This window comes from Mesoplodon bidens (genome assembly GCF_964165515.1).
Source record: "Mesoplodon bidens genome assembly, chromosome: 10".
Lineage (NCBI taxonomy): Eukaryota > Metazoa > Chordata > Mammalia > Artiodactyla > Ziphiidae > Mesoplodon > Mesoplodon bidens.
The window spans coordinates 36,223,207-36,237,647 of record NC_138172.1 but is presented as its reverse complement, the minus strand read 5'-3'; the positions used below and the strand labels follow the sequence as shown (position 1 = coordinate 36,237,647).

Genomic DNA, 14,441 nt, shown 5'->3' with positions numbered 1-14,441 from the left:
TTTCCCCACTTTTTCTGTTTATATTTCAGTCTGGGCGATTTCTACTGACTTAACTTCAAGTATACTGATTTCTTCCTCATCTGTGTCAAGTCAACTGATGAGCCTGTCAAAGGCACTCATCTGTCATCATGTTTTTCATTTCTATTAGACTCTTTCTAATAGTTTCTATCTCTGCTGAAATTCCTCTTCTGTTCATGCATGTTGTCCACCTATTCTGCTAGAGCCTCTAACATATTAATCATAGTTATTTAAAATTCTCTGACAGTTTAAACATCTGGGTCATACAAGTCTGGTTCTATTGAATGCTTTGACTCTTGACAGTTTTCTGTTTTTCTCTTCCTTCTTGTGTGTCTCTCATGATTTTTGGTTGAAAGCTAGACATCCTGGGTAGAACAGTCAAGACTGAGACACATAGTATTTACTCCCGGAAATGAGCATGTTTCTTCTTAGGACTTAAGTTCAAGAGAGAAGGTTAAGTCAATCTAGTTAGGAGTAGAGCTGGGTTTGGGTTTTATTGTTGCTAAGTTATTCACAGTGTACCACAGGCTTCAGATTCCACTAGCACTGTCTGGTATTTATGCTGTAGGCTCATTTGCTATACGGTTTTTTCCCTCAACATTAGCTGCTCCACCCTCACATTTAGATCTTCTCTTTGTGACTACAACTCTTTTGTAACTACACTTCTCTTTGTGACTGTCTCTCTCCACACTCTTGCCTCTCCCCCACAAACAGACCTCTACTACCCACAGTTTTCTATCTTGATAGTGGGGGACAAGCATTCTCTGAGATTCAGCCTCAGTCTTGTGAGATTGTGTGTCCCTTGGTCTTGGGGGTGGAAACTTCTCAGTGAGCCTAACCTTCCCCCAACTGTAGGGGACTTCTGATGCTCCAGCATGTATTCCTACCCCTCTCCTACCTACATCCCTTCCCCAATCAGTTTGATGCTTTTGTTCTAAAAGACCCAGGTAAAGCTTAGTGCCTTTCCCATAGTGGGGGCTCTTCTCTCCACCAGACGTGCACCATGAGGAAGGCTTTTTCACTATCTTACACTCTTCCTCTTTGCAAATGTGGTTTATCTCTAATTCCTTCTTCAGCCCTGTCTTCCCTCCTTCCTTCATGCCAAACTTGGTCATGTAAAACTCTTGCCAGTGGCTTGGACATACATTACCATTGCTCTAGAGTTCTGAGTTCTACCAGTTTTGCCCATGATCTGCTAGTCATAGCCATCCCTTCTCAACATCTTCCTATACCCATGCTTGATTTTTACTATATTTGGCAGCCCTTCACCATATACTGATTCAGGTTTATGGTTAGGCCAAGTCCTAAACCAGAGCAAAGCCCTAACTCTCTTCAATTTTATTAAGGCTCAGAGAGGACGCTGCAGAAGAAAAGTGTGAAGCTAGCAGAGGCTGGTTCATGAGGTTGAAGGGAAAAGGACATTTCTATAACATAAAAGTGCAAGGTGGAGCAGCGAGTGCTGATGTAGAAGCTGCAGCAAGTTATCCAGAAGATCTAGCTAAGATAATGGATGGCGGTAGCTACACTAAACAACAGATTTTCAGTGTAGATGAAACAGCCTTATCTTGGAAGAAGATGGAAGAAAATGCCATCTAGGACTTCCATAGCCAGAGAAGTCAAAGCCTGGCTTCAAAGCTTCAAAGGACAAGCTGACTCTCTTGTTAGGGGCTAATGCAGCTGGTGAGCTGAAGCAAGTGCTCATTTACCATGAAAAAATCCTAGGGCCTTTAAGAATTATACTAAATCTAACCTGCCTGTGCTCTATAAATGGGAAAACAAAGCCTGGATGACCGCACATCTGTTTACAACATGGTTTACTGCATATTTTAAGCCCACTGTTGAGACCTACTGCTCAGAAAAAGATTCCTTTCAAAATAGTACTGCTCACTGACAGTGCATCTGGTTACCCAAGAGTTTTGATGGAAATGTACAAGATTAATAACGTTTTCATGCCTGCAAACACAACATCCATTCTGCACCTTATGGATCAAGAAGTCATTTCAACTTTCAAGTCTGACTACTTAAAAAATACATTTCATGAAGCCGTAGCTGCTATAGTGATTCCTCTGATGAATCTAACAATTGAAAGTCTCCTAGAAGGGATTCACCATTCTAGATGCCTTTAATTACATTTTTGATCCATGGGAAGAGGTCAAAATGAACATTAACAGGTGTTTGGAAGAAGCTGATTCCAACCTTCATGGATGACTTTGAGGGGTTCAGGACTTCAGTGGAGAAAGTAACTGCCAATGGGGTGGAACAGCAAGAAAACTAGAAGTGATGCCTGAAAATGTGACTGAATTGGTGCAATCTCGTGATAAAACCTGAACAAATGAGGAGTTTCTTCTTCTTCTTCCTCTTTTTTTTTTTTTTTAAATCTTTTGGCCACGTCGTGTAGCATGTGGGATCTTAGTTCCCCGACCAGGGATCGAACCCATTCCCCCTGCATTGGCACTGTGGAGTCCTAACCACTGGACCACCAGGGAAGTCCCAGGAGTTTCTTCTCATGGATGAGCTTTCTTGAGATGGAATCTACTCCTGGTGAAGATGCTGTGAAGACTGTTGAAATGACAACAAAGGATTTAGAATATTACACAAACTTAGTTGATAAAGCAGTGGCAGGGCTTGAGAATTGACTCCAATTTTGAAAGAACATTTACTATGGGTAAAATGCTATCAAATAGTATTGCACCTACAGAGGAATCATTCGTAAAAGGAAGAGTCAATCCATGGGGCAAACTTCACTGTTGTCTTCTTTCAAGAAACTGCCACGGCCACCCCAACCCTTCAGCCACCACCACCCTGACCAGTCAGCAGCATCAACATCAAGGTAACACCCTCCACCAGCACAAAGACTACTCGTTAAAGGCTCAGATGATGACTAGCACTTTTAAGCAATAATGTATTTTTAAATTAAGGTATGTACTTTTTTTTAGACATAATGCTATTGCACACTTAACAGACTATAGTACAGTTTAAACATACTTTATATGTACTGGGAAACCAAAAATTTGTGTGACTTGCACTTTATTGCAATACTTGCCTTACTGTGGTGGTCTGGAACTAAACCTGCAAGAGCTCCAGTCTGCCTGTACCAGACTATAAATCATTTTCTTCAACTGAAGAGGTTTTGGGGGTTTTTTTTGACAAAAATAAAGGAATATTCATGACTGGTCAAAAAAAGACACGTTGGCATCGAGTGGCAAAAAATACACAAAACCAAAAGGGTTTTAGAATATGCCAAGTTTTCTTAATAAAAGTGGCAACAGGAGGGAAAAAGAAAAAGCACTCAAGTTCTCTCAAGTATTCTACCTTAAAATAACTCTAAACTCTCTAACGATGGTGCAGTGAGTCAAAGAAAAGAAATATAGTAAGTCAAGCAATATAGTCACTGCTCACATGTTTAAAAGACCCGTAGGGAACTGCTGTGGACCCTGTCTCTTCCAGATAGTCTTCCCAGCTTAATTCCACTTCTTCCACTCCAGATCCAGCATCTGGAATTAAAAACAAAACAACACAAAAACAGGTAAGACTCAATTTTTAAAAAACTTAAGGTATAAAAACATAAACTTAGTAAACCTAACTTACAATTTACTTCACAAGTTAACTGAGTTTTCACACCAAATAACTAAGTATTCTTTTTAAATAGCAGGTTCCCTTAGTGCACTGATTGTCAATGAATCTCAACACCATAGAGTGTGACATGCTGTCTCCTGCTGGGATCTATCTGGGATTCACCTAAATCGATCACATAAAGCTGGTGAGAGTGTAACTACTATAATCCCTTTGGACTGTAATTTAGTATCTAATGCCAAATATCTGAGATCCTTAATAGGCATTTCAAACTTAAATTTTCAATCTGTTCTTCCTTAGTACTCTCCAACTGAGTACAAGTTACCAATGGTTGATAGTTTGACTCAATCCAAAAACTGTGGAGTTATCCTTACTTTCTTCCCTTTCCTTCACATCTCACATCCAATCCATCAGAAAATTCTGAGTACTACCTTTAGAAATATCCCAAATCTAATCACCTTCCACCATTTCTACTGCTATCTCTCTAAGTGCAAGGTCTAACCACCATATCTTTCACCTTTTAATCACACAATAAAATCTAAAATTTGGGAGACTGCAAAGGCCCTATGTGATCTGACCCCTAGTTCCCGACCCTGCCCCTGCATCCCCAACCAGCCTCTTGTTTGCTCACTCACTCGAGGGACACTGAGTTTCTTGCCACTCCTCTCTGACCATGTTCTTTCCTCAAAGTCTCTGCGTTTGTTATTTTCTCCACTTAGACTCATTCCCCTGTCATTGACAGCTTTACGTCATTCAAGCCTCTACTCAACACCTCTCCAGAAAAGCCTTCCACCAGAAAGGCCTTCCATCAGTGTGCATCTAAAGTAGAAACCTCCAGCCTCTGCTTTCATCATCTTCACGGCATTCATTCCTACCTACAAACATACCATGGCTTTTTATCTTCCCCATTAGACAATAAAACTCTGTGAAGATAGGAACTTTGTTTTGGTCACTCCTACATCTCTGTCACAGCAGAGACTCAATACATTTTTGTTGAGTGAGCAAAGATTCAAACACTCCATTGGAATCCAATAATCCCAATTCACATAAGCTCCCTAAGAGCAGGGTTTTGTACACTGACTATCCCCACTGCCCAAAACAATGCCTGTCACTAGCAAGTCTGTGATAAACAGCTGCTGAATGAGTATACCCTTGGGGAGCCTGTGCTTCACACAAACACAAGGAGGCAAATACAAGGATGCTCACCACAGCACTGTTTCTAACAGCAACAGACAGAAGCAATCAGTAGAAGAATAGATAAATTATGGCAATCCTACAACGGAGTACTACTACATATAGCAGCTGAAATAAATGAACTATATTGACATGTATAAATCTCAAAAAAAATCACATCAAGTAAAAACAGCAGGTGCAGAATGAAACGCACAAGATACAATTTAGGCTTCAAAACAAAACTGCAATATAATGTTTATAAATACAAATCAATAACAGTACAAAAAAAGGATGGGAAGAATATACATCAACATTAACAGTGCTACCTTTGGGGATGGAGGGAAGCAAAGAAGATTAGAAGGAAAGTACAAAAGAGCCTTAAACTGTATTATGTTTTATTTCTTTTAAAAAATGAAAAAACACATGAAAACATGTTCAACATCATTAGGGAAATGCAAATCAAAACCACAGTGAGATACCACCTCACACTCATTAGGATGGCTATTATCAAAAAAGCAGAAAATAAGTGTAGGCAAGGCTGTGAGAAATTGGAATCTTTGTGCACTGTTGGTCTTGGAATATAAAATGGTACAGCCACTGTGGAAAAATTTTTGGTGGTTTCTCAAAAAATTAAAAATATAATTACCATATGATCCAGCAATTCCACTTCTGGGTATATACCCAAAAAACTGATAGCAGGGACTCAAACAGATATCTATACATGAATGTTTATAGCAGCAATATTCACAACAGCCAAAAGGCGGAAGTAACTGACTCAAGTGTCCATCAACAGATGAATGGATAAACAAAATGTACTATATGTATGCAATGTAATATTATTTAGTCATAAAAAGGAAGGAGGGGTTTCCCTGGTGGCAGGGAATGCCTGCCAATGCAGGGGACACGGGTTCGAGCCCTGGTCTGGGAAGATCCCACATGCCGCGGAACAACTAAGCCCGTGCCCCACAACTACTGAGCTTGAGCTCTAGAGCCCATGAGCCACTACTACTGAGCCCACGTGCCACAACTACTGAAGCCTGCACGCCTAGAGCCCGTGCTCCACAACAAGAGAAGCCACCGCAATGAGAAGCACGTGCACTGCAGCGAAGAGTAGCCCCTGCTCGCCACAACTAAAGAAAGCCCTCATGCAGCAATGAAGACCCAATGCAGCCAAAAATAAATAAATAAATAAATTTATATATATATATATATATATATATATATGTATATATGTATATGTATATATAAAAAAGCACCACATCTCTGAAAAAAAAGGAAGGAAATTCTGACACAGGTTACAGGCTACAATGTGGATGAACCATGAGAACATTACACTAAATGAAATAAGCCAGCCACAAAAGGTCAAATATTCTATGATTCCACTTACTTGAGGTAGTTAAGAGTAGTCAAATTCATAGAGACAGAAAGAAGAATGGTAGTTTCCAAGGACTGGGGGGAGAGGGGAATGGGGAGTTAGTGTTTAATGGGTACAGAGTTTCAGTATGGGAAGATGAAAAAGTTTTGGAGATGGACGGTGGTAATAGTTGCACAATAATGTGAATGTATGTAATGTAATGCCACTGAACAGTACACTTAGAAATGGCTGAAGTGGTCAATTTTATGTTATGGATACTTTACCGCAATTTAAAAAATGAAAACGAATATTGGACAATGTTAATTTATTATTAATTTTTAAATTCTGCATTGTAGGTATGTGGGTGTTTCCTATATTGTTTTCCATTCCTTTCTATGTATTTGAATATTTTCCCTAGAAATACAACAAACCAACAAAGACTTTCTTGGGAACATCCTGGAAGTATGAGCCAGTAGAAAGTCAACTTCCATCACTAAAACACAAGGCTGGACATTCATATTCATGGTCCTTGGCAAGAACCCTAGTCCCTCAAACAGCATGCTGATTTAAAAATAAAAAATAAACATAACAACAATAAAAGCAGTGAATGAAAGGACTAAAATCTCTCATTCATCAAAAATTACCTAAAAACTGAGAAGAAACTAATGATCTGATAGAAAAGTCAGCAAAACACATGAAAAGAGAATTTATTTTATTTTTAATAAATTTATTTTATTTATTTATTTTTGGCTGTGTTGGGTCTTCGTTGCTGTGCATGGGCTTTCTCTAGTTTCGGTGAGCACGGGCTACTCTTCATTGCGGTGCATGGGCTTCTCATTGTGGTGGCTTCTCTTGTTGCAGAGCACGGGCTCTAGGTGTGCAGGCTTCAGTAGTTGCGGCACGCGGGCTCAGTAGTTGTGGCGTGGGCTCTAGAGCTCAGATGCAGTAGTTGTGGCACATGGGCTTAGTTGCTCCATGGCATGTGGGATCTTCCCGGACCAGGGCTTGAACCCGTGTCCCCTGCATTGGCAGGTGGATTCTTAACCACTGCGCCACCAGGGAAGTCCCGAGAATTTATTTTTTAAAAATGCAAATAGTCCTTAAACATATGGAAACATGTGTAAATTTATTCATTTTTAAAAAATGCAAATGGAAACTACATTGAGATATCAGATGGAAAAAATTCCAAAGTCTGACAACACACTCCATGGTGAGGCAGGTAATTAAGCAGGTAAAGCATAACGATACAACCTCAGTGAAAGAACTTGGCAATATCTAGCAAATTTACATATGTATTTACCTTTTGATCCAGCAATCCCACTTCTAGGAATCTATCCCAAAGATATGCTGGCAAAAATACAAAAAGACATATGTACAAAGCTATTCATTGCAGTACTATATGTAATACCAAGACTGGAAACAACCCAAATGTCCACCAATAAGGAACAGGGTGAATAAAATACGGTATATACATCCAGTACTATACATCTGTAAAAAAGAATGAGAATGATTTCCACATACTGATGTGGAATAATCTTCAGTATACACTAAGTGAAATAGCAAAACACAGAGCAGTTTTTACTGTAGCTCTAGTTTTTGTATAAGGTGAGAGAGAGATGAATATATATGTAAATGCTCACACATATCTTTTTACATTTTAAAACATGAAAAATAGAATAAAAAGTAATAAAATTTGTTATATATATGGAGAAGAAGAAAAAGGATGAATACTATCAGGATGAAAGTGGGAATGTTATATAATTTTGACTTCGTAACTATGTATACACTTTACACAATTTAGAAACATTTAAATTAAAAATTCTAAAACCTGAAAATGAACTTAAACAAATATGCCTAACTGTTGGCGTCAAAACCACAAAGAAAACAGGATCTCTTTAAGTCATTAATAAAATACAAAATTTTTACTGCAAACCCAAGTGGAATATACCCAAAGGCAAAACCATAAAGAAATCTTAAACTATACACTATTATCCTACTGATATTTGGAAGGTTGGTATTGTTATTGTGAAAAAATGATATGAATATTATAGGATAAAAATAAATAAGTGATGATATTAAAGACATTACAAAACAACACATTTCTAAAAGAAAAGAGACACGAATATAAAATCAAAGAAATAAAAACCCTGTAATTTTAAATTAAAATTGTAAATATCAGATGAAGCCATCTGATTTTCTTTTCTCTTCGAAAGACGTGTATTTCCTAGCTATGTCTATGGATAAGACCTAGAAGAAATGGCAATCTGCTATCAATGAGCACCCCAGCACCTGGATTGTAGACTGTAAATATCATATCCACTTTAAAAAAAATGAGCTCCTCAGAAATGGCAAATTGCAAGCTTGGGGCAGGAAATGTGCAAGAGGTACCTTGGAATCTTATTATACCAGAAAGCAAGGACTAGAACTATCAAAGATATATGACATCACATCCAAAGAGCACAGGAATCAATCTGAAAGACCTCTCATTGGTCTAGAATGAGGCAATTTGATCATCAAATGAGTGATGACAGCAATAGGTTCAAATTCATATATAAAATATATATGTAATGTATATGTGATATGAGTTAATAACACTTAAAAGAAAATAAATCAACTTCCTAAATAGCAGAGTGAGTACCTCAGTGAATCCATTCTTCCAGAAAAGCAGCAAAAATACTGGCTAAACAATGAAAACCGACCATTTCAAAGTTCTGAAATTAACTGAAGGCACAGAACAAACTGAAAAGCATCTATCAAGACAAGTTACAGAACCTCTGTTAGAATAGTGGGATTGTGGCTCTTTAAGTTGGAGCTATTCCCATCTTTCATTCCTCCCCAGCTCAAAACAAATTTTAGAACTGAAAATACAATAACCAAAAAACAAAACAAAACAAACTCCTCTATAGATAAGCTCTACAGCAGAATGAGGAGGACAGGGAAAGAAACACCAAAATTAAAGAGCAATAGAAAACACCCAATTTCAACAACGGAGAGAAAAAAAATGAAAAGCGCCTCACAGAGCTGTGCGGCAATAGCAACAGATCTAACAAAAGTGTCTTCAGAGTCCCAAAAGAAGACAAAGAGAACAGGGCAGAAAAAGTCCTAGAAGAAATAATGGCTGAAAATGTTCCAAATTTGTCAAAAGACGTAAGCCTATAGTTTTAAGAAGGTGAGAAAACTCTCAACAAGATAAACCCAAGGAAATCTGTGCACAGATACACAGAGTCAAACTGCTGAAAACTAGAGACAAAAAATCCTGAAAGCAGCAAGAGAAACAATACCTCTTTTAAGGGGAGTGGCGGGAGACAGAATTCCAATGACAGCAAATTTTTCATCAGAAAGGGAGGCCAGAAGGCACAATATTTTTCAGGAGATGAAGAAAATAACTTTCAACTCAGAATTCTATATTTAGCAAAAATATCCTTTAATAATGAGTGGCAAAATTAAGATATTCTCAGATGAAGGGAAACTAATGAATTCTATCACCAAGAGACCTACCCTAACAAAATGGCTAAAGTAAATTCTATAAACAGAAATGAAATGACAGAGAAGGAATCTTGGAAAATCAGGAAGGAATAAAGAACAATGAAAAGAGTAAAAATACTGGAAAACATACTACATTTTCCTTCTCCTCTTGAATTTTCTAAATTATATTTGACAGTTGAAGCAAAACTTTTAACAATATCTGATGTGGTTCTCCAAACATGTAGAAGAATATTTAAGACAAGTTTATTATAAATAAGAGTAGGTAAAGAGACAAAATAGGTAAAATTTTTACACTTCACTCAAATTAACAAAATGATAAAACCAGCAGAGTGTGATAAGTATATATAATGTAATACCTAGAGCAACCACTAAAAAGCTATACAAAGAGATACACTCAAGAACAGTGTACAGACAAAACAAAATGAAATTCTAAAAAAATGTTCAAGTAACCCACAGGAAGGCAGGAAAAGATGGGAACAAAAAAACAGAGAAAACAGGGCTTCCCTGGTGGCGCAGTGGTTTAGAATCTGCCTGCCAATGCAGGGGACGCAGGTTCAAGCCCTGGTCCGGGAAGATCCCACATGCCGTGGAGCAACTAAGCCCGTGCGCCACAACTGCTGAGTCTGTGGTCTAGAGCTCGCAAGCCACAACTACTGAACCCGCAAGCCACAATTACTGAAGCCCGTGTGACTACAGCCTGTGCTCCGCAACAAGAGAAGCCACAGCAATGAGAAGCCCGTGCACCGCAACGAAGAGCAGCCCCCACTTGCGGCAACTAGAGAAAGCCTGTGCACACCAACAAACACCCAACGCGTTAAAAGTAAATAAATAAATAAATAAATGTATTTAAAAAAACAGAGAAAACAAATGGACAGAAATGGCAGACGGGGCTTCCCTGGTGGCACAGTGCTTGAGAGTCCGCCTGCCGATGCAGGGGACACGGTTTGTGCCCCGGTCCAGGAAGATCCCACATGCCGCGGAGCAGCTAGGCCTGTGAGCCATGGCCACTGAGCCTGCACGTCAGGAGCCTGTGCTCTGCAACGGGAGAGGCCACAACAGTGAGAGGCCCGCATACCGCAAAAAAAAAAAAAAAAAAGGCAGGCGTGAGCCCTAACATATCAATAATTACATTAAGTGTAAATGATCTACACCAATTACAAGACAGAAAAAAAATTTTTTTTCACCCTCCCCCACCCCCTGCCTCTGGTAACCACAAACCTGATCTCTTTTTCTATGAGTTTGTTGGTTTTTTAAGTGAAATTGACTTACAACACTATGTTAGGTACTGCTACACAACATAGTGATTTGATATTTCTATACATCCCCAAATGAACATCACGGTAAGTCTATAGTTACCATCTGTCATGATACAAAGATATTACATAATTATTGACTATATTCCCCATACTGTACATCTCATACCTGTGACTCATTTATTTTGTAATTGAAAGTCTGTACCTCTTACCCTCCCTCAGCTATTGCTCTGCTCTCCCTACTCTCCTCCCCTCTAGCAGCCACCTGTTTGTTCTCTATATCTATGACTCTGTTTCTGTTTAGTTATGTTTGTTCATTTGTTTTGTTTTTTAGATTCCACATATAAGTGAAATCTGACAGTATTTGTCTTTGTCTGACTTATTTCACTTAGAATAATACCCTTTAGGTCCATCCATGTTGTTGCAAATGGCAAGATATCATTCTTTTTTTCCCTAGGGCTGAGTAATATTCCATTGTGTATATATACCACATCTTCTTCATCCATTCATCTATGGAGGGGCACTTAGGTTTCTTCCATATCTAGGCTACTGTAAATAGTGCTACAATGAACATAGGGGTGCATATATCTTTTCAAATTAGTGTTTTTTCTTTGAATAAGCACTCAGGAGTGGAACTGATGGATCATATGGTAGTTCTATTTTTAATTTTTTGAGGAAACTCCATACTGTTTTCCATAGTAGCTGCACCAATTTACATTCCCACTAACAGTGCATGAGGGTTCCCTTTTCGCCACATCCTTGACAACATTTATTATTTGCTGTCTTTTTGATAATAGCCTTCTGACAGGTGTGAAGTGATTGTGATGTTGATTTGCATTTCCCTGATGATGAGTGATGCTGAGCATCTTTTCATGTGCCTGCTGACCTTCTGTATGTCTTCTTCGGAAAAATGTCTATCTAGGTCCCTTACCCATTTTTAAATTGGGTTGTTAATTTTTAAAATTTATTTATTTTATTTATTTATTTTTGGCTGTGTTGGGTCTTCAGTGCTGTGCACGGGCTTTCTCTAGTTGTGGCAAGTGGGAGATACTCTTCACTGCAGTGCATGGGCTTCTCCTCTTGCTGTGGAGCATGGGCTCTAGGCGCGTGGGCTTCAGTAGTTGTGGCTCACGGGCTCTAGAGTGCAGGCTCAGTTTTGGTGCACGTGGTTAGTTGCTCTATGGCACGTGGGATCTTCCTGGACCAGGGCTCGAGCCCGTGTCCCCTGCATTGGCAGACATATTCTTAACCACTGCGCCACCAGGGAAGCCCCGGGTTGTTCGTTTTTTTTTTTTGTTTTTTTTTTTTACATCTTTATTGGAGTATAATTGCTTAACAATGGTGTGCTAGTTTCTGCTTTATAACAAAATTAATCAGTTATACATATACACATGTTCCCATATCCCCTCCCTCTTGCGTCTCCCTCCCACCCTCCCTATCCCACCCCTCCAGGCGGTCACAAAGCACTGAGCTGATCTCCCTGTGCTATGCGGCTGCTTCCCACTATCTGTCTACCTTACGTTTGGTAGTGTATATATGTCCATGCCTCTCTTTCGCTTTGTCACAGCTTACCCTTCCCCCTCCCCACATCCTCAAGTCCATTCTCTAGTAGGTCTGTGTCTTTATTCCTGTCTTACCCCTATGTTCTTCATGACATTTTTTTTCTTAAATTCCATATATATGTGTCAGCACACAATATTTGTCTTTCTCTTTCTGACTTACTTCACTCTGTATGACAGACTCTAGGTCCATCCACCTCATTACAAATAGCTCAATTTCGTTTCTTTTTATGGCTGAGTAATATTCCGTTGTATATATGTGCCACATCTTCTTTATTCATTCATCCGATGATGGACACTTAGGTTGTTTCCATCTCCGGGCTATTGTAAATAGAGCTGCTATGAATATTTTGGTACAGGACTCTTTTTGAATTATGGTTTTCTCAGGGTATATGCCCAGTAGTGGGATTGCTGGGTCATATGGTAGTTCTATTTGTACTTATTTAAGGAACCTCCATACTGTTCTCCATAGTGGCTGTACCAATTCACATTCCCACCAGCAGTGCAAGAGTGTTCCCTTTTCTCCACACCCTCTCCAGCATTTATTGTTTCTAGATTTTTTGATCATGGCCATTCTGACTGGTGTGAGATGATATCTCATTGTAGTTTTGATTTGCATTTCTCTAATGATTAAAGATGTTGAGCATCCTTTCATGTGTTTGTTGGCAGTCTGTATATCTTCTGTGGAGAAATGTCTATTTAGGTCTTCTGCCCATTTTTGGATTGGGTTGTTTGTTTTTTTGTTATTGAGCTGCATGAGCTGCTTATAAATTTTGGAGATTAATCCTTTGTCAGTCGCTTCATTTGCAAATATTTTCTCCCATTCTAAGGGTTGTCTTTTGGTCTTGTTTATGGTTTCCTTTGCTGTGCAAACGCTTTTAAGTTTCATTAATTAATTAATTAATTACTACATGCTGTTACAAGAAACTTACTCCAAATATAATGATTTACACAGGTTGAAAGTGAAAGGATGAGAGACTTCTCTGGTGGTGCAGCTGTTAAGAATCCGCCTGCCAATGCAGGGAACACGGGTTCGATCCCTGGGCCAGGAAGACCCGACATGCCATGGAGCAACTAAGCCCGTGGGCCACAACTACTGAGCCTGTGCTCTAGAGCCCACGCGCCACAACTACTGAGCCCACACACTGAAACTACTAAAGCCAGTCTGTGCGCTCTAGGGCCTGCATGTCCCAACTACTGAGCTGCGAGCTGCAACTACTGAAGCCCACGTGACTAGAGCCTGTGCTTCTCAACAAGAGAAGTCACAGCAATGAGAAGCCCACGCACTGCAACGAAGAGTAGCCTCTGCTTGCCACAACTAGAGAAAGCCCGCGCGCAGCAACAAAGACCCAGTGCAGCCAAAAATAAATAAAATTAAAAAAAAAAAGAAAGTGAAAGCATGAAAAGGATATACCATGCAAACATTAATAAAAAGAAAGTAGGAATAGGTAAATCTGTAGAGACAGAAAGTAGACATGGTTGCCAGAGGGTAGAATTAAGCAAGAAATGACTGCTAATGGTTTCTTCTAAGGAGTGATGAAAATGTTCTGGAATTAGGTAGTACTGTTGGTCACCCAACTTTCTGAATACACTGAAAACCACTGAACTGTATATTCTCAAAGTGTAAATTTTATAGTATGTGAATTATATCTTAGAAAAATAAAAATATTTCAATAAAGATGTTTTTAGGAAACCTCAATAGTTAACAAATTATTAATTAAAAAGCAAACAAGGGCTTCCCTGGTGGCGCAGTGGTTGAGAGTCCGCCTGCCGATGCAGGGGACGTGGGTTCGTGCCCCGATCTGGGAAGATCCCACATGCCGCGGAGCGGCTGGGCCCGTGAGCCATGGCCGCTGAGCCTGCGCTCCGCAACGGGAGAGGCCACAACAGTGAAAGGCCCGCGTACCGCAAAAAAAAAAAAAAAAAAAAGCAAACAAACAATATGATTAATAAATGAGCCAAAACTAAGAAGACATGGTACTGAAGGGGATACAGGGATGGCAAGTAAGCACCTGTTCAACATCA

General features: G+C 39.3%; 1 protein-coding gene across 1 annotated transcript in view; it reads right to left on the bottom strand.

The window, feature by feature from the left end:
* Nucleotides 1-14,441, bottom strand: part of SFMBT1 (Scm like with four mbt domains 1) — a 127,169-nt gene that overhangs the window by 42,949 nt on the left and 69,779 nt on the right. The window contains 1 exon segment of the mRNA XM_081246337.1: nt 3,418-3,512. Within this exon segment, the coding sequence (XP_081102463.1) occupies nt 3,418-3,512 (95 nt within the window).